Genomic DNA, 26,011 nt, shown 5'->3' with positions numbered 1-26,011 from the left:
GATGGAGCATCTGTGGGACGTGCCGGAACAAGTTCGATCCATGGAGGCCCCACCTCGCAGGCCACAGGACGCAAAGCATCCACTGCCAACGTCCTAGTGCCAGAAACCATAGCACACCCCAGAGGTCCTCTGTCCATGACTCGAAGGGTCAGAGCCATGTACGATCCCTGTCCAGGATCATCCCTGAGATGCTCTCAATAGAAATATCTAATAAAGAACTCACTGTTGATGTACAATACATTACAGGACCACAATGAAGGGTTTTAGCCTATTAGCAACAAATGACTTCACTTATGACACATATTTTGTCGTCTCCTTCCTTGCAGGCACCCACTGGTTTATTTCATGTCTGTACAAAACCTTAATGAACTGGCATGGCCTTGACTTAGATAGGGAATTCGGCAGTTTAATGATAGGTTGCTTATATGTTTTGGTTTCTGTGTGTGTCAAAGGTACCTTATCTTGCACAGACCCTGATGATGCATTCAAGGATGTTCTGACATGCAAAAACATTTTGCATTTTGTAAGCCTGCAACTTATTATCATTGTAGATTATTCTGTTTATTTGATTCATCATTTCAACACTAAGAAATGTATTAGAACAATATTTTAAAAAACAACTAAATGACTTCAATTCACAATGATATAAAACATAAAGAGCAACAAATGTACACATTTGAGGTGCTGAGACAAGCCAACGTTTTGTTTGATAAATGACTTTCATAATTAATCGAATAAGTGAGTCAGTCCCCATAGACTCCTGTATTATAATACAGCCTGGCACAAAAACAGCTTTGGTTTCTGTGCAGCATGGGACGTTTTATATAAGTCACTTGTTTAAATTATATTAAGGACTAAAGTTGTGCATAATTAATAGCATGGTCGCTTTGAGTGACAGCCAGCCGCTAGTTGTCTCGCTATCTGTCATTATGTAACATGTACAGTCAACTACACCACAGAACAACTGCTAATCTGCAAACACAAGAGGGAATAAAATGGCCTTCGAGCACGCTGCAGGCTCTTACCATGACCGTTACCTTGTGGATGAGCCTGCCTTCCTGACTTCTGTCCTCCTTTGTGTCCACCCTGAGGCCCAGCAGGGTGTCCATCCAGAGCCAAGTCGAGTGCAGGGCCGAGACCCAGTCTCTGCCCCTTAGCGTCCAGATCCTTTCTCTTCTTGCCCTTCAGCCAGCCCAAAGCCCGGCCCAGGGAGTGACTGCGCTTCTTACGGCCCCTTTTGGTATGCTTCTCCTGGGCAAAAATATCAACCACATCCTGGGGAAGAATGTCTCCAACCCCCAGCGAGTCACGGTTAGACATACCGCCTCACACTGGAGCTACGCCCTGAAAAAGAAAAAAAAGAGAGGGGAGATATAAATTTAATTTTAAGTCATCAAAAGATATTATTTACACCCTCAATGTGCAGTTGAGCTTTTGCATTTACTTCAGATGGGGTCCGTGCTAACACCTTTAGCATAGCAGCTAAAGTGAAGACTTCACCTTAAAAAAGGTTTCAATTCAGTTTGGGATCTCGGGGCTTCCAAAGACTTTGCCGGACAAGATGTATGGAGAAGTTGTATCTTTTTTACCCTTATTTTTCTTACATATTAAAAGTCCCCATCTACTTCAGTTGTTTAGGAGAAAGGCTGAAAAGCTGTGTTGCTGTGAAGCTCCAGAAATTATCTGCGGACTACAAATCTTCACCTGTTTTTCGATCGGCACAAGGTGGAGTAGATAATGACTGAATTTTTATTTTTGCAGCATCAGACAAGCGTTCATAGTTGCAAAGTCTTACTCTTGAGACCACCCCAATGTGTACGTGTGTGTATGTATCTGTTTGTGTTTGTGTCGTCTCCGTGGGCACTGCTCATTCAACACACACGCTCAGCCTACACAGACCCCCCTCCTGCCTCCAGACCAAACTTCACAGTTCTGCAAAGAAAGAACTGGCACCGCTCCCTTCATTCCATAACATGGAGTCATGATTCACAAAGCCGCACCCGTAGGCTCATGAGCTTTTACACACATCTCAACAGCACAGTGGGAAGAGAACAGAAAAACAAACAGTCACTAATGGACAGTGTCCATCCATTTGTCAATGAAGTGTTGTTTCCTCTTCCTTGTTACGTTTTATTGCCTTCACTCATCTTGTTTCCATTCTCAGTATGAGCTCATCTCTCAGCCTCCTCTCTCCACCACCTCCACCTTGCCAAACTCCTCTACTTTGAGGCAGGTTTCTCAGTCTTGCTCCTGGGAATCTGTAGCTTACACTGGGCTTCTTCCAGCTGTGCACTTTATTAGATACTTATCTCCAGATCACAGGCTAAAAGTGGGATCAGGCTCTTAAGATGACAGGAGTCAGAGCTTGTAAATACGCACACACGGAGACCGAGGGGAGGTGGGAACTGAGGAGTCAGAGTGAGAGAATTATGAATCCCTGGGTGATTTGCTGTCGAGAAAGTTCGTGAAAGGTTTTTGAATACTATCCAGCCCTAGGCAAGACATGAAATTAAACCACAGAAACCTATCTCGTGTTCTGAGGATTGCAAACAGCTCCTTATCAACAAAGCTCTGTGTAATGCAGAGGGAGGGTTGTGATGAGAAGTTGGATGTTTCGCATGGAAAATCTGTAGGCAGATGTGCATTTTCTAGAGGCAGATTCCTTACATACTGTAATATACTGTCCTGCAATTCAATAGTTCAACTACAGTTCAACAGCACCGCAACCTACAGCCTTCAAAGTTACCATTCAGTTGAATCAACATTTCTCTAAAACAGTTTGAACAAGAACCAAACATTACAGCCTTCTTGAAGGGAGGATTTATTGCCTTACTTCTATCAGTCTACATTAGCTTTAGCAAGGTGTATCTCATAAACCGTCTTCAGTGTGTACTTAAAGTGGAAACAAGTCATCAGTCAGACTAGCGGCTACGAGATGCTGCACATATGATGCATTCATGTGGAATCGGAGTACTTGGAAAAATGAGTTCTCAACTGGGAAAATTCATGTGATTATCCCCTCAAGTCTGAAAGTCAGCCATTTTGGCAACACGACAAAAATCGGGATTTAACTTAAAACATTCAAAAACTAACTTAAATTATCATGTTTTGACATCAAGTTAATCCTTGTGCCCCGAGCTGCACCGCTAACTGAGCTAACTAGCTAACTAGCTAATGTCAGCTTCAGATAGCAAAACTTACAGTGGTTACTCTGATGATATGAAGTCCCCTATTTGTTTGGAGTATGAATTTGACAAGTGGCCAATTCTTGCATATTGCACCTTTAAAGTTTATATACCAAAAAATATGGTGCACAAAGGTAAATGTTTGGTTGATGATAAGGAACTTTCTATTAATTCACCTATTTTCCTATAATTATTGCTCACATTTAATTTGTAGTATGGGATTAGTGTTCTAGATTAGATTGAAAAGTGATTTATTAGCATTAACCCTCACAAATCATGAGGTAAAGTAATATTTAAGTGGTTTTAGGGACTGTACTAGTGTGGCAACAAGTCTGGGACAAAATTACTCTGTAATATAAAGCTTCAAATTTCAGATATCAACACGCCTAAAGGGTGAAAAATTAAACTTATTGATGGGCCACGGACCAGAAGCAAACACCATTGTATTGTTTGTATTGTTGAGATGCAAAATGGCGCTAGGATCTCAAGTTCCCCTAATTGACTGACTTCTTGCAGAAACTGTCACTCTGCCCTCTGTGCTCAGATTATTAAACTAAGGGATCCTACATATTTAAACAGCATTTTTACATCCTACAAAATAAAACAACAACATAGTTTTATTCAAACATTTTTTTTTCCCGCTGAACCTTATGGCGGGGCCAGCTTTTGCATGCAGGCCACAATTTCGTCAGCCCTGGTTTAGACGCTCTCAGCAATAAAATACAACCCATTTTCTTTTTAGCGTCTATGTTGTTCCCACATTTCAACTTAAAAGCTCATGAACACACTAAATTCGAGGAATTACTGCCCAGCATGGGAAATGGGACCATCCAAAGAGTATGCGAATGTGATATGACGTTTATCAGCTATAATGTTTACCCTGTTCACCATTTTAGTGAGTTAGCATTCTACATTTGATAATTACCACGACACAAAGGGAGAGTTGAAGCTGATAGGAATGTCATTAGTTATTGCAGGTACTAGACGAACTAAAATTTTACCTGATGATGGCGCCTAGGATTCTTCCATGAATGTTGGTACAAAAAATAATGGCAATACATCCAATAGTTGTTGAGCTAGTAAGGCTATAAAGAAGAGTTAAGTCTGGTTCTGCCCTCTTCAGAAGGAGAGATTTGCATCCACACTCCTGACAGGAGTATGCAGCCCTGTATGAGAGGCTTAAGATGAATACTTGAAGTACTTGAATGCGTTTCTAAACTTTATACATACATGGGCATTTTGAAGTAATTTGTTATCTTAATGTAGCCGAGCTGAACTTGTTATTCACTGCAGCACATCTGAAGTGGCGCAGTGTGTATGGAGCAGACGTAACGAGTGAGTTGTAGTGAAAGGACAATAACAAGAAAAAGCATCCATCTTCTCCGGAGAAAAGTACCAGGCCTCTCCCTGCGTTAAGCCCTGTGTTTCTCCTGCTCCAAATTACAGTCATTTGGGCATGACTAAGATCCGTGCATCAGTGCTGGCTACAGTCGCCAATAATCAGACGCGTCTCTCAGGAGAAGAGGGGCCTGGCTCACTCATTTATAGCCCACGGGCTGTGGGGAGTGCATCAACTCCTCGTATTATTTCCATCACAGAGAGACCAGAGTAATGTAAAGAACTCTGAGACCACCCAGCAGACCGCTGTCTGTGCAGTCCGGTCTCGAGGGTTTGACTCATGCCACCATTGCTGTGGTAACACATAACAACCGGCAATTTTCAGTTTTGCAAACAAATTTACCGAGGTGACGCACAAAAGTGGAGTCTCCATTAAATCTGTTACCCCGCTAAAAATATCTGTTTGATGACGTCTATTGTCTTATGATTTATGCAAGAAAATGTCACAATCTAGGAAAAAAGTCGCCGTCATAGCCCTCTCTCTAGCAAGTAAGCTTTACAAAGACAATCTCTCTTCAGAGTTAAAGCCGGCATCTTAATTACAGAGTTGCTTCATTGTGCCAGCAATCACTTAACCTCCAACCACACCTCTCAATTCACAAATACACAAGCTAAGAAGAATCTAAAGTCAGACCTTTTTAAGGACTTGTGGCACAAACCGGGCTAAAAACCTCCACCAACATCGCATACACAACATTACATCAGGTTGTATCATATCATCATAATGATCATGATCAGGTCATATGCCTGAAGCTTATTTGCAGACAAAAATGTTGTATGTTCTCTCTCCGTCTCACTCTCACACACACACACACACACACGCACACACACTAAGCTCGCTGTGGTTTTCCAGCCCCATTCCTGCCAGAGCAGGCATGTGTTCCAACATGCTGTTTACTTATCCTTTACAAAAGAGGCCAGGCTCTCACATTGGACAGGAGGTACGGCTCAAACACAGCAAACCTCAACGCAGTGTGTCAATACATGCAGCACTGACTGATTATCTGACATTGACAGCAGTGTGTACATATCAGCATGAAGTAAACTGGAGCTGATAATAGTTTACACACTGTCATGAAATAGACTGGGAGACTAAGCACATGTGAAAATCACATTTATTGTGTGCTTTTTACAGCTATATATCCTTGAGCATGAGTATATAAATTCTACAGTAAATGTGGGATTTCTCTTCATGTTTACACAGGCGGGTCAACAACGTTAAAGCAAAGCACAGCACAGTAGCATAGCTTACTGTGGAAATCCAAACCCAAATCCATGAATATACCAAAGATTTCCATTTTACAGCGGGCTCTACTGTACCTTTCTTTCACAAACTGGTGTGTTAAAGAAGCAGGAAAGCCAGTTTTTGTTATATATGAAAATGACTTTAATCCAAGTGACTAAAGCGTGTACACACCCTCAACAGATGCGGAGCAAGTGCAAATAATTCTCACTATTTGTTTTTAAGATGAATGCCTTTAAGGTAGGATCTACTCCAAATGGCAAATGGGATACTGACTTAAAAGGAGCTTGTTCTTTCTTTTTTTCCCCCCTTTCCATCAGTATTTTATCTATGTTCAAGTGCATGTAATATCTTGAAAATTAAAAAGTCAATTTCTGCAACAACAAAAGCTCCTCTTACCCACAGAAAACACTGCTCCTGAAACGCCTCATCAGTAGACTCGCCTTTGACTTCATGAGATCACACTATGTTGTCATTAATGCCTCCTGTTTGGCATGTAAGACGGCTCAGGCATATGTGAGCTAACCAATCAGAGGAGACTAGTATTCAGAGGGAGGGGCCTTGAAGAGACAGGAGCTAAAACAGTGAGTGTTTCAGACAGAGGGGGGATACAGTGCTGCAGCACTGGACAGTATGAGAAAACTGATGTGTTTTTTAAACATTAAAAAAACATTTAGTACTAACCCATGATAAAATTATGAAATCTGAAAATGAGTGTCATGTGTGAACAGTTACTGAGACCCACTGGATTGATTTTTAGAGGTTCTCAAACTTTATCAGCCCAAGTACCCCCTTTTGCTGATTTTGGAATAGGCCTACAAGTACCACTATCACCCAACTACAACATTTTGCTGAGAAAACTGCAAAAGAAAAGCTAGCGCATAATGCAATTAATGAAGGATAATCCACCTTGTGATGAATATATCATTAAAAACAACTAATGGAGCTGAAGAGTTTCAATTAGTGCCTCCTGAGTAGATTTATTTTAATACTTTGGCCGTAACATTTCAATAAATTCAATCTTGATATCAATGTGTTACAAACAGTACAGTATAACAGCAAGTAAGTACTGCTTTACAGTACTTATTTAGTAAAGCTGTGCTTGTTGAGTTTTTGACTTAATTCGGTTTAACACTTAAGTTTAACAGTAACCTTGTCAATCTCTAATCATCAAACACAACTGTAAATATTTTTTTTCTCCAGCTCAAACACAAATAATCTTTTAAAAACATACTTTCAGGAACCTTTTTTTTTTCATTTTCCTCTCTCGTGTACCCCATGTAGTACTGCCGCATACACATAGGGGTACACCCATTTGAGAAACACTGTTTTATGTAAAAAAAAAAAACTAAAAGAAAACTGCGCCGACGGAGTGAAGAATTAGGTTCAAACATTTCATAAAAAGTAGATTACAATATACATTCATTGTTGGACGAATTAAAAAAAACTCCAACTGCAGGGTACAGCAGCCCTCGTTACATAATACGGTAAACTCACAATACTGACTTCATGCTCAAGTGTAATCACGCTCTTATCAACTCTGGAAAATATGAACAATGTGAATTTTGCAGGCAGTGGTGGGGGCACGGGGGAGGGGTCCAGAAACAGTAACTTTGACTGCGGTGAGTCACACAGGGAAGCTGACGGAGCAGACTCCCAATGCCTCACGGGGATAAGGCAAAGCCAAGAGGGAGTGGCAGTGATACAGGCAGCCGCCTTTGTTTGAATTAGGACTGGCTCAGCTTAACCAGGAGGCCATTCACATCTACGCCTGAGCTGCCGGGTTTCACATGGCATGACTTGGCTGTCAGTGAGCGAGGTTAAGGTCAGGCTCAATGTGATTAGTCTTTACAAGAAGTAAATAATAGATCAACGAGGTTAATGTTCTTCTCTTTTTAAGGGAAATGGATGTTTTGGATCTGTGCCACTCTTACTGGTGAGATCACCGGAATAGGCTTTACGGTAACAGCCAATTTGGGCAAAACACAGTCCTTAAACCACATTTTAAGAGTGACTCTGTAACTAAATGGCAAGTGTGTAGCAGTGTGAAAAAAACTGTAACTGTGTGGCACCTGAAGGCATCAATCAGGGCGTTGGCTGTCTTCTCTGGGCATTATCAAACAAAGGAGAGCACTGCTACTCAAGAGCAACCTTGTCTGGGCGACAGCTCTGCATGTGCAAACACTCGATGAACAAGAAATGTGCAGCGATGGATGATAAAGGAACCACGACACAAAGTGGAAATCTTCAATTACACGACTTTGAAATCAGGAAACCAGGAAAGATTTCCCATTTCAGGGGAAGCAGTGTCCTCATTTTTGCACTGACAGAGAGGATTACAAGAATGTTTCCTACAGTCTGGTTTCATACCAACATATCAGCATAAATACACAGTGGCGAAGGACTTGGACTGAAAGACAATCCCTTGTGACATTATGCGGTCCCTTTGTTTGCTGCTGAAAGGGTAGAGTTACAGAAAAATACCATGTAGGTAATGACAGTGATAAAAATAAACAACAATAACACTGTAAGACAGTAATGACACAAATAAACCCAAAATGCTATGTAACTGAACTCACTGAGGTTACAGACGCTGCATGTGTGTGTGTGTGCGCGCGCAGTGGTACCGTGCAGAGATCTGTGGATAGGGTAATGCAAGTTGGCGTGCTGCGAGGCCGCTGTAGCCATGCAGCAGCTTGTCTGGTAAGAGCAGCGGCTGCATTCCTGAGAGATTGATAATTACCGACTGAAGGAACTCCTCACTCCAAATCTGCTTTCACCCCCCCAAAAAACCTCCGCCTCTCATCCCCTCCTCTTGTTCTCCCTTTCACCCCCTCCTCTCTGCCACACATCCCTAATACAGTACAGTGGCCTTGGAGACAGACACAGCCATGAAAGAAAGAGGATAATAGCGGGCGCATGAGAGTCATTTTGAGATAACGTTATAACATGTGATTGAGTCCACTGAGCGGGATTATTGTTCACTGTGTACTCAATTCAGAGGGGAGTCACAAATATTTTATCTCTATGGAAACAGGAAAGATTTTTCTTTCACAGAATAAGTGGAAACCAAGCATCAAAGTATGAAAAAAACATATTTATACATAAAGAAAAACCTTCTTTAAAAAGGAGACATATATGCTCATTTTCAGCTTTATAATTTCATTTTGAGTTACTACTAGAATAGGTGTACATGCTTTAATAATTTGTCTGAAACACTCTGTTTTAGCTCCTGTCTCTTTAAAGACCCCCCTCCCGAATACCCAGTCTCCTCTGATTGATCAGCTCACACACGCCTGACCCAGCACGGCAAACAACAACAGAGTAGCTGTGCTAAATTAATTCTTACGTGCCAAACTAGTTGCTAGGCACAAATTATGCAAAAGTGTGACGCCGTGACGTAGTCGCAAAGTCACAGAATTAAAGGCGGGACTACTGACGAGGCGTTTCAGGAGCAGTGTTTTCTGTGGAGAGGGGAGCTTCTGTTGGTGCAGAGTTTTTCCTTTTTAACTTTCAAAATCTTTAACATGCACAAGAACCTATAAAATAGTAAAAAAGAAAGAAAAGGCATAATAGGTCCGCTTTACAAAAATAACTCAAACCAATTAATTGATTATCAAAATTGTTGACGACTGATCAGTTAATCATAACCTCTCCAGCAACTAATGATCATTTTTAGCGTTGATTAATCTGCTGGTATTCTTCCCGATTAATCACTTTAACACCTTGTCAAAAACATTTAAAAAAGACTGTGAAAACTGCCCATTATAATTCCCAGAAGTGGAAGGAAGCATTTTCAAATGCCTTGTTTTATGTGACTCTCAGTCCAAAACTCAAAAAGATTATATTTGCTAGCCAAGGAGGCCCAAAAAACTCAACATTATGAAACAAAAGTTAGCAATGTTTTGTATTTTTGCTTTAAAAATGGCATACACGATAAACTGATTGTTCTGATAACTGCTGATTGTCTGTCAACTCATTGATTAATCAATCATTAATCATGCCAGCTCTAATCTTCTGAGCTGCTGATATACTGTAGCTGTCAACTGTGATTTGGAAGTGCACTCCTCTGGTATGTGATGGTTTAATTGTCAATTTTGGTAAGTAACTTTAATGACATTTCAAAATGAATAACAGGAAAGTGCGGCTGTTCCTACAAAGTGACTGTTTAAATTCCTTTTATCTTGGTCTCCATTGTTTACTTCTGTGTTTCTTTCCAAGAAGCAGAAAGAAAACTCATGGAAATTTGGCTTTTCTCTGGCAGGATAAGTCAGCAGCAACAGTGGCTCAGCTCTGTAAAGTGTGTTGTTTGCTTTGCGTCCAGGGGTTGCCAAGGGTCCAAGTCTGGACTGCAGCCTCTGTGGAGCTTAAGACCTCTGAACTGACAGGTCAGTGAGGGGTGAAAAAGAAAGTGTTCAGCAGCAGTGACCAGGCAAACACAGCTGGACAGCCGGGGTTTAAAAATACATCCTGGCATCTCGGTGTCTCTGCTCTGTCTCGGTCAAAACAAAAACACTGAGTTGAAATCCTGTCAATCTGAAGTTCGCTTAGTCTGACAGTTGCCTGAGCAGGTGGCAGTTAAAGAAAAATGTAGTGTGGGGAATAAAAATAGTCCTCAGTTTGGACCAGAACTTGTGTGAAGACAAGAAAAGAAAGAGAGAGAGAGAAATGGGCCGGCTTGTTTGCATCAAAACTCCATCAAGCCCCTATAACAGCTATTGATTAACTCTTTCAGAAGTGCTGATGAGTCCTCACTGATGAGTTACTCATCAGCCAATGACATTCTGATTAACAGCACAATGTGCTCCATTCATCAAGGAGTTTCCTCACACCGCAGATCTCCAAGTTCACACACACACACACACACACACACACACACACACACACACACACACACACACACACACAATCATGTGTCTTTGTTACAACACCAATTGTTCCTCCTGTTGCTCTCTCCTTGCCCTTTCCTCCACTGAGCTGGCACTTCGTCACTGACGAGTCATGTGTGATAAAAGTAAACAAGTGAAAAGTTGGACATACCTGGCTGCAACACATCCGGAGAACTGGCTTTCCTTATCCTGAGTTATCCTGAGTTATCATCCCTTCTCCACCTCGATCTTCCTCTCAGGTATCTACCAGACTCTGCTGTGCCTCCATAGTGCTTACATAACACACCTGTAATCTCCATGGGTACAAGCCCTGGCATGGCGAAGAAGGAGCACCAGTATGTGACACACCCTTTCTAAACAAATGGCTCTGTCTCAGCCTCACCTACCAGAGGGTACAAGAGGTGAACCTGAAGCCTTCAACCCCTCCATCGCTGAATTTGGAGCTCACATCCAGTCCAAAGTCCAGGAGAGGCAGCGGCGGACAAACAGAGAGGGGGAAGAGAGACCCCTGAGAGGTCCCAGAGGTCTTCCTGTTATCTCTGTCAGGTTAATCAACAAGCAGTGGATCTATATAAGAGCGTTATGCCCTGCACATGGACTGTCATTGACTGGTATGGACAAGACCAATGCTGTCAAGCAGTCACTTTACTGCTGGGACAGTGATGGGAAATAACACAATAGCCTTATTGTCATGAGCTCCATAGCTGAGAGCAGCACTACAGGTCTTAAATTACCTGTGCTTAGGATCCCTCAAGGCCAAGCTAAGCAAATCTCCCACACCTAGTTTTCCATGCATGCCTATACCCAGCCTGGATCCGCTGCCATCCATTTACGCCTCAACCTATCTTGATTATACTTGACAACACTTTTTTCCTGATTTTTTCTTTATTCTGAACCCTCATTTTATTTTTATAGTCTATATTACAGCAACTGAAAACTTGTCACACAACATAATGCAAGAGCTCCACCTAAAAATGTGCTTTCTGTAAATCCATAAAAAGTTGATTCAGTCAATACTGGTCACTTTACTAAGATGTGAACTTTTTTCAAAGTTTACTAAACTCAACTATTTTTTTTACTGTTTATCATGTCAACGCTTAGTTTAGGTGACTTTATTAGAAGGGGACTGACAAAAAAAGAGATGAGTGCCACTAACTGCACTTTTTTCTTCAAACTTATGCAACAACAAAGAAGCACAAATACCTTGTTAAACTTTTCTGATCCGGATGGGTTGATTCAGCCTCTCTCCATTTGAAGCGTCTCCCCGCTGCGTCCTTCCTCTCCCAAACTCCAAACTTTCACCGTCTGAAGGAAAACTTCAGGTGAACCATTTCCGTGAAAAGCGCTTCAGGAAGAAACTGCCGTCTGGATTTGTTTGTAACCGCGGGGACGGATGCGTTTTGCTGGATGTCGGCTGAACAGACTTCTCCACCCTCGCTGCCGCGTGTCTGTTTGACGCTCCAGCGTACCACAGAGGGGAAATGAAGAGAAGTTGCGTCGACCTGCAGCTCCCACCTGGAGGAGGCAGGACGCGCTCGGCTCAGGTGCGAGTGAGAGGCTGCGGTCTGTGTAGTGAGGACATCTAGTGGTGGGATGAAGGAACAGCAAGTAACGCACTTTAGGAGTTTGCATTTCCAGCTTTTTTTTTTTTTAATGCAGTGGATTGAACAAAGTTTTAAATAAATTAATGAGGACATGGTCTTGTTCCTGCGCTGTAAAACAGACTCACAGTCTACCTACTGTGCTCTGTATAACGTATCTGTATTATAAATAAGGCTAGAGTGCTAGAAAGCTATAGATTCGCAAAGGCCTATTTTATGTTGAACCTCGGCAGCTATCGCTGTTAAAGTGTTTTCTAAGAAACAAAAAACTGGGAAAATACAGTCTAATAAAGATAGATAAGGTAGGCCTATACATGTATTTGTATTTTTCTTTCTCCCTGGTGCAGTTTGAAATTCTATGGAAGCCCATTTCTGCCAATTAAAGAGAAAAGAAAGTATGAAACTTAGCCTTGATGAAGAAAACAATAAAAAAAAATCCTTATTTTGATATGAAAACTCGAAAAAAAATCATAATTATGAGATAAAAATTGAAAAATATTTATTTATTTATTTTTTAATTATGACTTTTAATCTCATAATTACAATATGCAATGGGATTGTGTTTTTCATCAAGCTTTGTTTTCATCTTATTCTATTTTAAGCTGGCGGAAATGGGAATCCTTGGAATCACATGTATTGGTTTGTACTATTTTTTCTTTTTTGAAGTCCTTTTGTTTCATGCATGAGCTGTTATTAACAATATTTTTAGATGAGACTATTTGAATTTTATATTTCTATGAACAATGTAATGTAACACTGTTAAACACACAACCAAATGTCTCCTGAAGAAACCATTCTCTGCCTGTAATTGGCATTCCCGACTTATTTCTTCTGGATATACACATCTGGATATTAACTGTGTACATGCACAACATAGGACCGATAATGAATGACAGTTCATATCTGACAATTTTATAATTAAATTGTTTTGCTTTTTTTGCAGTTGAGTACCATTTTGAATGTTAAATGTTAAAACAATATCTCTTTGACAATGATCTGTATGTGCAGTTGAAATGTGACAATTTTCCTTTATATTCAAACATATCTATATAAATTCCTCATGTTTCTGTGCTTGTTTTTATTTATGCAGAACAGCAAATCAGTGCAAAACCAAACAAGACATATGCACCTTTAATCCTTCCTTTGTCTGAAAAATTAACAATCACACTAACCTGCTTCTCTTTGGACTGAGTAGTATTTTGCAAACACTACACTACAATATTCAGTTAAATGGTTATCAATGGTGCTGTTGCGTTATAATAAAGGCACTCTGGGTAAACATAGTGTCTGTCTTTTAACTTGAATGTGGAATATTATAAGCTATAATTCTGATGCTCACATCATTCATGATGTCTCTTTGCATATCCTGCCGTGTGTTTGTTTTTGTTCTGTGTTGAATTTAATAGGCAGCATGCAAAACCACTACAAACAAATACTGTATATGAATCATGCAAACTGTAAGTGCAGCTGAGCTCAAAGCTGGGGAAAGCTATTAGCTATTAAAAGAAAAGCTTGCACAGACGTGCTAATGTAGCCGCCTCTGCCTGAGGCTAAATATTTTCAGGTAGAAAATTGAGGAAAGTTATTTCTTTTTCAGCTGTCAGTCATGATGTCACCACCTTCTTACTTTACTGTATATGCGCATAAGAACCGGCTGTATAAATATCTCTCTCTGTGACACCCAGGCTGGTCCAGACATGTGTTGGCTGATGCATCCAGAGCACGAGGGCCAGTCTGCCTTCAGCACTGACACAGTTTGTGATCCCATGTGGGGGTATGAGAGAGTCTTAGATAGAGTTTCCCCCGAGCCTCCAGTGTTATTAATAAACACAAAGTGTGCCTCTGTTTTCCTAGAGACAGACACACTGCAGAGCTGTCCTTAAAGTTAAGAGCAAGCTGTGCTCACCGCTCTCTGGACTGTCAACTCTGCACAAAGTAAGTAGAAATATGAGTTTATAGGGATTGTTAATGATCAGTATGAGATTTTGACAAGGAACTGGGTGTCTTTAAGGTCCTCTTGTGTGCGATCATAGGATGTTTTTTAGGATTTGCAGGCTTCAGAATTTTAAACTTGATTAAATTTATAACAACCCTGAAGGAATGACCAGATTATAGTGATTTTAAAATCATAATCCTAGTAATTATTACTCTGATTAATGACAGTTCTCTCCTTTTCCTTCCTTAGCTTTTCTCTAAGAGGCTGATGGACGATCAGACATCAACAGACAATGGGAAAGACACAGCATTTACCGAGGAATCACACATGGAACATAGATTTGTTGAGGATATCACAGACTCAGAAACAGAGGGCACACCACAGCCCATCATACAAATGGACAAGGAGGTCATGGACAGCTTGGGGCAGCTTTTCGACCACTGCATCCGGCAAGTGTCCCATCTGGAGACGCAGAGGAACGAGCTGATCCAAGAGCTCCTCGCTCTGCAGGAGCCCATGCTGCGAGTGGTGGAGCACCTGAGAGGGAAGCTGGTGGAGATGAAGAGGCTGCTCACTCTGGCTCAAATGGATTACGTGGCTGTTTATGAGGAAGTGCAGCAGGTGAAGAGGAAGCTGTTTGCCACAGCCAGAGACTGCATCCAGAGCCAGGTGACGCTGGCTGCACGCGAGTATGAGGTGGCTCAGTCTGCTGTTACACAGGTAGGTAACACCTGAAGGGTTGATTTACTGTGGCAGGTTACAGCAGATTATTGTGTTTTGTCACAGTTTAAGAGGTGATCCATAATATTTGTATCATCTTTGGTTAATAAATGATTCTATCTTGATCTATCTCAAGTGGAAATATGACTTTACAGCAAATACTAAAACCAACATTACATTAAACAGGAAGTTGATATGAATAGAGTAAAATTCATATATGTGCAATTAATAGAGGTCAATGCTGATCAGTGCTCATCATCATCATCATTGTGAAATCTATAAAACACTTATCATAAATGGTGTCTAAATTGGAGGACTGTTTAAAGTGAGATACACAGAAATTATGTTAAAGCAACATCGTCTCAATCTCTTCTGCAAGGCTGTATACAAATGTAAATGAATTGAATCTGTTAGATTCTTAATTGTTCTTAATTAGATGTAGCTTCAGCCTGCATCATTTTTAGTCTGTTAAAGCTGTTTTTGTTTTGTTGTTTGTCTACTGTACTGTTTTATTTGTCTTTTTTACCTTCTGCAAAAACTTTACAGTAGTAGTAGTAGTTTGCTCACTTATGCCACTGTAATGTATGTTTTCATCAATTTTCCATCCATGCATAGGAGGAGCTAAAGGCCCACATCCAATGTATGACCCAGGAACTGTCCCAGCTCCAGGAGAACTACCAGAACCAGCTAAACTCCCTGAGGGACCAGGCCCGTCAGCCCTGCAGGCCCAGGGCAATGAGCGATGCCAGCCTCTGCCGCCAGGCTTCTCTCAGACTGCAGCGGCGGCTCAGCGGCAGCATGAGGTCACTGGAAGGCTGGTACGAGCCTCGGCTCATGGCTCTGTTAAAGAGGAGGCAGATCGGGGAGGACGCTTTGAGGAAGAGCAGGGACCAGGCGATGGACCTGAGGGCCCACCTGGGGCCCCTGAGAGAGGAGATACAGAGGCTGGATGTGCAGAGAGCCTGTCTGGAGCAGAGGATCAGTCTGATGGAGGAGGAGAGGGAGGAGCACGTCACACAACACAAGGTACAGTGATGTAGTAGGACTTGAAGATATAAAGGAACGTTTGTAAAATTAGACACACTAAGATGTTTGTCCACTTTGCACAGGAGACAGTGGAGACATTAAAAGAGACTCTGAGAGAACTGCAAGTGGAGTTTGAGGTTCAGAGAAAATTGAAGAAAGATATGGAGGATCATAAGGACGGCCTTATAGAGGAGCTGAAATCTCTGGGGTAGGTTCATTTTGATCACATCACTGTTTTACTTTAAATTGTAAGCAGCATTAATGAATTTGCTAACAACAACCTTGTCTTACAGAGGCTGTGATGAACCCAGTGAAACCACTGCAGAAGAAGATCCCTAATTTCCTGTTTCCAATGGATATTTTTAAGCCGATTATCTACATCAGACCAAACTACAGCATTGCACTTACAATTAACATAATACATATGGTAGGCTATTTATTGAGTCTGGTAGTCTGGAAACTGTTTAGAGCGCCTGCATGTTTTAAAGGAGACCTATAATGCTTTTTTGATTTTTTCCTTTCCTTTAGTGCTTTATAGGTTCTAGTGCACGTAAAAGATCTTGAAACTTAAAAAGCCCATTGTCCACACCAACAGAAGCTCCTCTCTCCCACAGAAAACCCTGCTCCCGAAACACCTTTAATTCTTCAAATCACAATACATCTCCGTGTCACACATTTTCAAAAATGTATGCCTAGTGGCTAGTTTGGCCCGTACAATTGATTAAGCACAGCTGCTCTATTGTCATTAGTGGTGCTGGCTCAGGTGTGTGTGAGCTGACCATTTAGAGCAGACTGGGTATTCAGAAGGGGGCCTTAAAGAGACAGGAGCTAAAACAGAGCTTTTTAGACAGAGGGGGGATAAGTGCTGGAGCACTGGACAGTATGAGGAAACTGGTGTTTTTGGAGCATTAAAGCATGTAAAACTATTCTAGTAGTAACCCAAAATAAAATTATGAACCTGAAAGTGAGCATAATATGTCTCCTTTAATAGAAATACTGATATTAGCGACGATATATTACCGATAATTTGTCCTACCCCTACTTATCAATTCCCATTTTACAGAAATATACTCTTTCATACAACATGTCTAACACGCTGTGCCAAAAAACAACATATTTACTGTAAATTTTTTTTTACGAATTTATTTAAGTACACAAAAGATCAGATGCAGCCAAGACAATACAAAAAATGCAGAGGAAAGAAAACACATAAAAGTGACAAGACACACGTTCAGAAAAAAATCATACTACAAATATGAGCAAAGACAAACCTAAAGTATGTACAAATGTTTTATTAAAGATGGATCACTGTAGAAATGTTTTCAGCACAACTAATCAGGATGAAAGAAGTCAAACCCTCAAAAAGCAAACCTGAAAGTTGACGGACACATCTGCGATCGTCAAGAGCCAGTTGAGTTGAGCTGAGTGGAATGAGTTGAGTTCAGGGAGTTAGAAAACCTTAAAAGATCTATAAAACTGACTGATACAGACTTCATATAAATACTTCACGATGACAATGCAGCATTTTGTTCTTTAAATATTCTACAAAACCACTGATGCCCAAAGTGTGTTTTAAAAAGACATCGCTGTCGATGCGCCCGGCACTGGAAAATGGATCCATTTTGAACAAACAGGTCAAATGAAGACACTTGGAGACAGGACTCATGCCTGGAGTTCTGAATCTGCAGCTCCTTCTGGGTCCTCGTCGTTGTAGATATTTTCAGCCTGTAGGAGAAAAGTATACTCACTGTAACTGATATTCAATGTTAATAAATGCAATTCTCTCCATGCCGTGTCGGATATTTACTGTTCTTTATATTTCATGAACCTCTGACACAAAGCTCTTACCATCTGCCAGACTTGCATGATGTTGTCCTCTGATACAGAGCAGATGACCCACGGCTCGTTGGGGTTCCAAGAGAAGTCTGAGATCTTTGCTGTGTGTCCTCCGTGGATGAACTAAAGAGAAACAGAGCAGGGGGTTTACTAATGCACATTACAATCAGTTAAAAACACACACGCACATGCGCGCGCGTGCGCACACACACACACGCACGCACGCACACACACAGGGATCAACAGTTACTGTTTTTGTCCCAACTAACCAGCAGCTCAGGAGGACCGTCCTCAGCATCCTCTGGTGACTGCTCTTCTCCGATCTTGCTGAGGTCCCAGACGTTGAGCCTCCTGTCAGTGCCGCTGGAGGCCAAGATGGTTTCGTTGTGAGGTGACCACTGAACCTGTTGGGGGAGATGGGCCAGGTGTTACATCTCTGTGACAATGTGCGTCATAAACATAAGACAAATAGCCCGAACCAACATGACTTAAATGCTCAGAGTTGGCTGAATGTAACCTGTTCTGTGAGTTTTTTCCTGTTAACAAAGGCTCCTCTTAATTAAAATTGCAGAATAAGAAGTGTAACATGCTTGATGTCATACAGCCAGAAGCTAGGTATATGAGGGATGGATATGTGCCTTGAAAGGATGATATGACACATTGCACAACATGATTAATGAGCTACTGTGCTCCTCAAGCCAGAATTTTAAAAGACATGGTTTGTACAGATTTAAGAGAAAAATTCAAGCGCATTCAATTAACCTTCATCCAAAAGACTTTCAAAGTCTTAATCATCCCATCTACTTACTATACTATTCTTACTATAAATGCAATTGCAAATTTTTTTTAAAGAATTTCTTCATGCCTACAGCAATCATGTATATTGTCACTTTGTTAATACCAACTATTTACATGAACTTTGATTGTTTGTTTTTATCATGATTATGTAATTTTTGCAAATTTTGACACCAGGAGCCAAACAAATATGATGATGGAATTGTTTCATTTAAAAAATGAGACAACTTTTGGTTCACATTAGAGATTGTGTAGATGGAACACCAGATAATACATAAAAAAAAAAAAAAAACGCATTATTAAAAGGAGTCTATTCAAATTCAAGCATATTCCTAACCTTGAAACCTTAACCTTTCCTCATAATAAGATAAGTTCTGCTATCTGTAGTTATATCAAGACTTCTTTTACCAACTTAAAGATCCACTCCACACAATAACTCTGCAACTACCCTTTTCAGACAAATTTAATTGACCAGTGTCACTTCTTACCTGGAAGATCTCGTCCTTATGAGACTCAAACGAGTGCAGCTTCAGCTTCAGGTTCCTCAGGTCCCAGAGGGCCACCGTCTAAAAATAAAAATAATCAGCATCAGCTGAGTCAACTTGGACAAAATGAGGACAGATCCTGCATTACTGGACAGCAACATGCAGCAGTCTTACAGAAAACGAGTGGACCCCACCTTGTCTGCAGAGCCACTGGCCAGGATGAACTCGCTGTATGGATTAAAGGACAAGCAGTTGACCTCAGCTGTGTGGGCCTCCACTGCATGGCTGGGCTTGGAGGTGTTGTTGGACCGCGTGTCCCAGCTGTGCCAAAACAGACAAAAGATCCACTGTTAAAAAAGAAACATAGAACTGAACAACTACTTTGTTCCTTGTGACTCATCACAGTGGTTAGTGGATTCTGTCATAAAGCTGCTCACATCATGAGTTTCTGGTCATCGGCCACAGAGCCAAAGAGCGACTCGTGGAGCAGGTGCCAGGAAACATCCTCCACCACAGCAGTGTGGCCTGTGAAGACGGTCTTGGCATCCACAATCTTTCCTTCCTTGGGGACTGCGCTGATGTCCCACATACAGATCGTCTGTAAAGGAGAGCAGAGATAGGGAAGAAAATGTATTAACAACAACAATTTCCACACAAAATTGTCTAATATTATGATGTCACAGTGAAGTTGACCTTTGACCTTTTGGATATAAAATGTCATCACTTCATTATTTTATCCTATTAGACATTTGTACCAAAAATGTGTATTGTGAAGTCACAGTGACCTCTGACTACACAAATCTAAACATATCCAGTTCATCCTCGAGTCCAAGTGGACTTGAAGAAATTCCCTCAATGCGTTTCTGAGATATTTGTTTTCAAAAGGAATGGGCGCCAATAGATCAAAGTAACCTTGACTGTTAATCATCAAAATCTAATCAGTTTGTCCTTGGGTCCAAGTGGACATTCTTTTCAAATTTAAAGAAAATTCCCTCAAGGCATTCTTGAGATATTGCATTCACAAGAATAGGATGGGCAGGCGGACGGACAACCCGAAAACATAATGCCTCTGGCCATGGCTATCCCCTGTGCGGAGGCATAAAAAGGTTCATGTTTCGAAATGTGTCACCTGTCTGAAAGTAGACTTGTGACGTTTTCCAAACGTTGAAAGCGTCACATTAAAATTCACTAGACTGAAGAATTTAGGTACGTCACAGCAGGTTGCTTACATGATCATCAGAAGCACTGAGCAGGCAGCCGCTGACGTTTGCATTCCAGGAGAGGCCGTAGCCCTCCTTCTGATGACCTCTCAAACGCAGATCTGGGGTGCATTCTCCCGATGGGTCTACAGTATAAATAAAAAACAAAATAAATAAGACACTTTATACATTTTTTTTTTTTTAAATCATCCAAAAAAAATGTGTTTTGACTATGATCCTCACCAGGTTTGGAGGGGTGCTTTGTATAATCGAAGACCAGCACATCGCTGGTGGGGGTCTTGGTAGCAATGATACAAGGATTTTGAGGCATGTAGCGGGCCCTGTTCACTTCTCCTTCATGGTTGATCTTGATCTCAATCTCTATTTTGCCACTTACAGACCCAAAGCCTCCAAACTCTGAAATAAAATGGACATAAAGTCATTGTTGCAAATGGCAGTGTTGTATAAAATTCTGGTCTACTAAACTATTAAATGGAATATTGTATGCAAATAGGATTTACTGCATTTTACTAACACTAGAATATAACCAGAAACAAAAAATACATACCTATAGCTTCTGAAGCATGATTGAAAAAGATTTAAGCAAGATTTTACTTTTTTCATTCACAGTGAAGAACTGTGAGCCACAGTATTCAAATGCAAGCACTTTGATTACATCAATGACAATAATGTTCATTCACTACATTTATTTTGCGCAATAAGCAGGTTAGCACAACATATAGTTTAACACCACAAAAGTTTGCATGCACACATTATCCCTCACCTCCTTTCTCACTGTCGTAGTTTGAGGCATCAAACTGGGCGTCATCATTCGGGAGCTGAACACTAGCGATCACAAGGTGATTCTGCTCATCAGACGTATGTGTCCCCAGAACCAGCCTGTGCACACTGTAGTCTTTCCCTTCTGGCCTATCAACATAGATATATAATTTATTTTTAAAAAATCTGATCTCTCTCACATGTCATGTTTTGGTGTCTGTCAAGGTGCAGCAGATCTCCTCTCACCTTGTGACATCAGGCAGCCACTGGGCGGTGAGGCTGGGCCACTCTAGGGCGTGAGTCATGACCAGGTCGTAGAGGAAAGGGGTGTTCTTCTTCCAGATCTTGTACTCCTCATTGATCACCCTCTCCTCCACAGCATCATCAAACGCAGCTGCAAAAGTCATATGTCATAATGATTGTCAAACTACATCATGCAACACCTTTCATGCCTGGGCTGAATAGAGGATAAGCGAAAAACTTGGCCAGGTGGAGTGACGTTCAACTTACCACTATGGTTTATTTTGCTGATAGGCTATCGTTAGCATATGTTGTTATAACATTAGTTTCCTTTACAAAACAAAACCCAAAACAGGCCACGAGAAAGACCCTAAGTAATACGTAATTACATGTGGGACAATAAGTTAGCGAACCAATTAAAACCACTATAACCAGTCTGCTATCACCTGAAGTTAGCTAACATTTAGCTGACTGGTGTGTAACAATGAGAGGAGCTGCTGGCCAGCGCGCCAACAAGCACCGGCACATCCTGACTCGTGCTTTCTATCATTCTGGACAACAAACACGCATTTAACCAGCTAATTCACAGAAGTGAACATACGTACCGTCCTTATCAGCCATCGTGTCGCGATTAAATCGCTAATAGCGGCAAATATTAGCAATTCTTCAGGACAGCGCTTTGAAGGCAGTACGGGGGATCGCGGCGGCGCCAACTCCGTGAACACCGCTAGCCAATCAGCGCGCACCAAAACAGACAGGAAGTCGCGTAAGAATAACACATTACTACTTCCGGAAGTCCACTTCCTGCTCATGCCATGTTGATGTTGCTCACCGTTTGCAACAGACTGACATGTTAAACATCCGATTTGATCTTTTAAAACATTTAATTAAGTTACAGAGACAATGGACGATCGTGCGTTAGACCTGACACCGGCACAGGAAGCTGTCAAGGCAAAGTACCCGCCAATTAACAAGAAATACGAATGTAAGTCTCAAGTTATGATGAATAGTGCTGCTAGCTTAGCTTGTTTACTTTAACTTATGAAAACAGCGATAGACTTTAGACTTTAGACTTTTTCTTCATCCCACATCGGGGAAATTTACTTGTTTAGTTGTTAGAAACTCTGTCACAGTCTACAACATCAGCTAACTAGCTAACGTTATGTTCATGCGCTAATTAAATGAAACTGTTTATTCATTAACTGGAATATCACATACATAGTCTATGAATTATCATATAGGTCTTACATCTGCCCATTGATGGGATGTAACTAAGTACCTGCACTCAAATACTATACTTAAGTACAATTTTGAGGTACATAACTTGTAACATTTATTTGATAACTTTAGTAACTAGTTACTTGTAGATTACATGGTTCAACCAGGGACAAAGTAACATTTAAATAGACGAGATTAAAAAAAAACACTGATTCTGATAATCAGAAAAATGGTAATCAATAGTAAACATGTAAATATTTGCATATTTTTTACTTTGACCCTGCACTTTTGATACTTTAGTACATTTAATAACAGATCTAATAACAAATTTGTTTTTACTCAAGTACTATAGGTACAGGTGACTTTTTCTTTTACCAAAGTAATATTTTAACCCAATAAAGTATGACTTAAAGGTACTTTTTACATGCCCTGGCTCATAATGCCACCTTGTGTTTTACTTTTACAGACCTTGATCATACAGCAGATGTACAGTGAGTGTCTTCTTTTACAAAAAAATTTTTAAAAAAAAACTTTCCAAATTGTTTCTGTCAGATTTCACATTTCAATGCTGTTCAGTTGTCATCATTTGTACATTTTCTGCTCTCTTACAAGAATTCACTCCTGGGGAGACTCTCTGGAGGAAGCCTTCGAGCAGTGTGCCATGGGCATGTTCGGCTACATGACAGACACAGAGACGGTGGAACCGCTAGATACTGTTGACGTGGAATCAGAGGGTGAGAGCACAGATGGGTCAAATCAACCTTTTCTACGCCAGTATCAGTTATTCTGCTTCCAGATGACTGAAACTAAACTCTGTATACTTTTTCGCTTTCTGAAAGGTGATGATCTGGAGTCTCTCCTTTTCCACTTCCTAGATGACTGGTTATACAAGTTTAGTGCAGACCTCTTCTTTGTTCCCAGGGTGAGTATATTAGTCAGCAGTCAGTTATAGAGTCCAGGATATTTTTTGCATATTGTTTAAAAAAAAACATTCAGGGGACGTATGCTGGTGTTGCACCGGGAAGAAACAGTTTTATGTGGAGCTTGGTGTTTACTTTGTGTAGTTGACCTGATGCCCACTTCTGTATACCCCACATGATTGACTTTCTATGTGTGCTTTTTCTTATAATGGACAAGGTCAAGTGTTTCCCTTATGGACAGTCTATGTAAAAAAAAAATGTATTGACTATTCCTTGTCCTTTATTATTCTCCTGACACAATTATATGTCTTGTGTATCCAATAGGAGATCAAGGTCTTGCACATAGACAGGATGCACTTCAAGATCCGCTCCATTGGGTAAGTTTGGGTACCTCTTCACAAGAACATGAAGATTATAGCAGAGGAGGGATGATTATATGTTGAAAACCTAAGTTGTCCTAAAATGATTCTTTGTATATCAAAAATGTTGTAAGCCAGAAATGCGTTGAGGGGCCAAGACATTTGCTTGTACCAATTAAAGAAGAGTGAAGACTCGCTCTTCAAAAGCTTTCCGTCTCAGTAGAGACAGAGAATTATAGCCCTTAAAACTATACAAGCCACAGGCCCACATAACTCTTAGAGAGAAAGACCCCTATCTCTTGCTTCTGTGTATTTATATATATATATATTAATCTTTAGTGTATAGAAGTATTTGCAATTACTACACTTTTTGATATCATCTTGAGGCATCTAATCTAATCTAATTTTGGTATTGTATTTATCGCTCCTAAACTTCTCCTCATATGCAAATTTTTCTTTTTTTTATTTAAGTTGGGGTGAAGAATTCTCTCTGCCAAAGCATCCACAGGTAAGCTGGTAAAGCTTGCTCAAAGAATCTGAAGAATTATCAAATTCATTATAAAGATTGTTTTCTCATAATATAAATCTGTCCAACACAATTATGAAACAAGGCTTTTCTCTTTTTTTTTTCAAACAGAATTAAGTCAAATAAATAAGTTACATAATTGTAGTGTGTTGATTCTAAGTGTTGTATCCTTTGTTGTTTAATTCAGGGGACTGAGGTGAAAGCCATCACATATTCTGCAATGCAGATCCACGATAAAGAAAAACCAGAGATATTTGCCATTGTTGATATCTAAGGATACTTCCAGATGAAGCCCGCACTCCTGGTTCAATGAACTGGAATTTCTACATGGCCAATTTAAGAGGCCTTTTATCTAAGACACTGATTACTGACTTGTAAAATCAGGTTTTCTACAGTCGGCTGAACTTCTCACTAACAGAAGCGTTTCTTATGGTTATGTGTGCACACAGTACAATGAAAGAGCTCTCTGACAGATTATATATGATTTGATACTATATTGACATTATGAGTTGCATTATTTCAAAAACCTTACATGTAAATGAGACGTCCAGGATTATATGCAGGGAAATGCATTTAAATAATAGAACTTGATTGTAATACATTCATCAACCCAGTTTTACTTGAAATGCTTTTAAAGAATCTTATTTATCATACATTTTGATGTTGTGTTGGCGCCTTATTAATCATTGTAAATAAATCAACAGACGTTTATATTTCTTCTGAGGAATTGAATAAATGATTGCTGGTACTTACAGATAAAGTCTCACTTTATTTATACAATATACAAAATTTAGAATTACACAGCAAACATCATGAAATACAACCATAACCCATTCACTTTGACTTCAACACAGCATTATATTAGTAACAATCATACACTGACTCTTCTCTCTGTTTAAGCCTGGCGACACACACACACCTGTAGAGTGTAGAGTTTGCATTATTTTTGATAAAATATTTGCTTGATTTGGATTCATTTGTTGATTTCTACATTTCCCAGGGCACTAAATCCAAAATTGTGGACTCAACATAGCAAGGGATCTTCTTTTATAGTGTATGGCTGACTGTCAAACTGATTTCGATGACAAAACCAGTCTGCCTTCATAGAAATATGATATATTCTAAAGTCAAATAGGTGGTATTTTCTTGTGTAGTTTGTTTGGTGCTTCATGTTGTGTGTGAATTAAGAGAAAATGGTTGATGTGTTGATGCTGGTTGTTCAACAGTTCGTGGTATAATTCATCAAGTGTTTTGCTCTGAAGAAATTAATTCAATTATAGCTCATTAATCCCGTATTCCACTTTCTGGCCTTTTGTTTGATCACAGTTAATCATGCGCAGTCAGTCAAATGCAAGATGAGTAGATTTTGCAAAACACTTGTGTGTTAGATAAAAGGATGGTCATGTCTGGGCTTGTGTCTTTTGTTTTATACTGACTGAACAAACCTGGACAGTTTCTCACAACTGTTCTGAATAAATAATGCCTACAGTACATTTAAACAGACCATACAACTAAATGTAAGATGATGGCTAAGTGAAGGGAGGTGCAGGCAGCAGTATTTTTGACATTTATAACAGTTATGGCTAAAAGAGTCATCTTTATTGTCATTGACCAAGTTCATATACAATGCACCGCATAACAGCGATTAGTGTGAC

At 40.3% G+C, this 26,011-nt stretch overlaps 4 protein-coding genes across 7 annotated transcripts in view; 2 read left to right on the top strand and 2 right to left on the bottom strand.

Moving 5' to 3' along the window:
* LOC141010019 (uncharacterized) overlaps positions 1-12,171 on the bottom strand; it is a 30,847-nt gene extending 18,676 nt beyond the window's left edge. Inside the window, exons 1-2 of one of the 3 annotated variants that reach the window (XM_073482783.1) lie at positions 11,919-12,171; positions 1,026-1,344 (exon numbers count right to left, since the gene is read on the bottom strand). In XM_073482783.1, coding sequence (XP_073338884.1) covers positions 1,026-1,320 — 295 coding nt within the window. In that variant the 5' untranslated portion in view covers positions 1,321-1,344; positions 11,919-12,171. Of the gene's footprint in view, positions 1-1,025; positions 1,345-11,101; positions 11,122-11,918 lie in introns of those variants that run through there. The other 2 variants (XM_073482786.1, XM_073482784.1) reach the window with 2 other exon arrangements.
* sync (syncoilin, intermediate filament protein) lies at positions 11,053-16,349 on the top strand. Its single transcript, XM_073483802.1, is given in 8 exon segments — positions 11,053-11,326; positions 12,180-12,265; positions 14,002-14,070; positions 14,171-14,251; positions 14,502-14,972; positions 15,588-15,998; positions 16,082-16,206; positions 16,292-16,349. Coding segments are annotated over 8 exon segments (1,563 nt in total). The 3' UTR covers positions 16,338-16,349.
* Positions 16,350-17,270: 921 nt separating this feature from the next.
* On the bottom strand, positions 17,271-22,054 carry LOC141010703 (histone-binding protein RBBP4). Of its 2 annotated transcripts, none has more exons than XM_073483792.1 (11): positions 21,939-22,054; positions 21,340-21,487; positions 21,098-21,243; positions 20,557-20,730; positions 20,344-20,459; positions 19,552-19,712; positions 19,309-19,435; positions 19,118-19,195; positions 18,104-18,238; positions 17,847-17,957; positions 17,271-17,723 (listed from the first exon to the last, which is right to left on the bottom strand). In XM_073483792.1, the coding sequence occupies exons 1-11, from the start codon at positions 21,952-21,954 to the stop codon at positions 17,661-17,663; spliced, it is 1,275 nt and encodes a 424-aa protein (XP_073339893.1). In that variant the 5' UTR covers positions 21,955-22,054; the 3' UTR covers positions 17,271-17,660. The 2 variants fall into 2 exon arrangements, with proteins under 2 accessions (XP_073339893.1, XP_073339892.1); XM_073483791.1 differs by having other exon boundaries at positions 20,344-20,465; positions 20,560-20,730.
* A 98-nt stretch (positions 22,055-22,152) lies between these two features.
* zbtb8os (zinc finger and BTB domain containing 8 opposite strand) lies at positions 22,153-25,104 on the top strand. The gene is made up of 7 exons (XM_073483793.1): positions 22,153-22,318; positions 23,018-23,042; positions 23,164-23,285; positions 23,391-23,473; positions 23,796-23,848; positions 24,302-24,338; positions 24,544-25,104. The coding sequence occupies exons 1-7, from the start codon at positions 22,237-22,239 to the stop codon at positions 24,628-24,630; spliced, it is 489 nt and encodes a 162-aa protein (XP_073339894.1). The 5' UTR covers positions 22,153-22,236; the 3' UTR covers positions 24,631-25,104.
* The last annotated feature ends 907 nt before the right edge of the window (positions 25,105-26,011 follow it).

This window comes from Pagrus major, chromosome 16, assembly GCF_040436345.1.
Source record: "Pagrus major chromosome 16, Pma_NU_1.0".
Lineage (NCBI taxonomy): Eukaryota > Metazoa > Chordata > Actinopteri > Spariformes > Sparidae > Pagrus > Pagrus major.
This window is presented reverse-complemented; position numbering and strand designations above follow the sequence as displayed.

Coding starts and splice junctions, on each gene's coding strand:
- LOC141010703 (XM_073483791.1), bottom strand. Junction 20,731..21,097: donor CTACGACAGTGAGAAAGGAG/GTGAGGGATAAT, acceptor ATTTTATTTCAG/AGTTTGGAGGCTTTGGGTCT. Junction 17,724..17,846: donor TCATGCAAGTCTGGCAGATG/GTAAGAGCTTTG, acceptor TTTCTCCTACAG/GCTGAAAATATCTACAACGA.
- zbtb8os (XM_073483793.1), top strand. CDS start 22,237: ATGGACGATCGTGCGTTAGACCTGACACCGGCACAGGAAGCTGTCAAG. Junction 23,043..23,163: donor GATCATACAGCAGATGTACA/GTGAGTGTCTTC, acceptor CTCTCTTACAAG/AATTCACTCCTGGGGAGACT. Junction 23,849..24,301: donor TTCAAGATCCGCTCCATTGG/GTAAGTTTGGGT, acceptor TTTTTATTTAAG/TTGGGGTGAAGAATTCTCTC.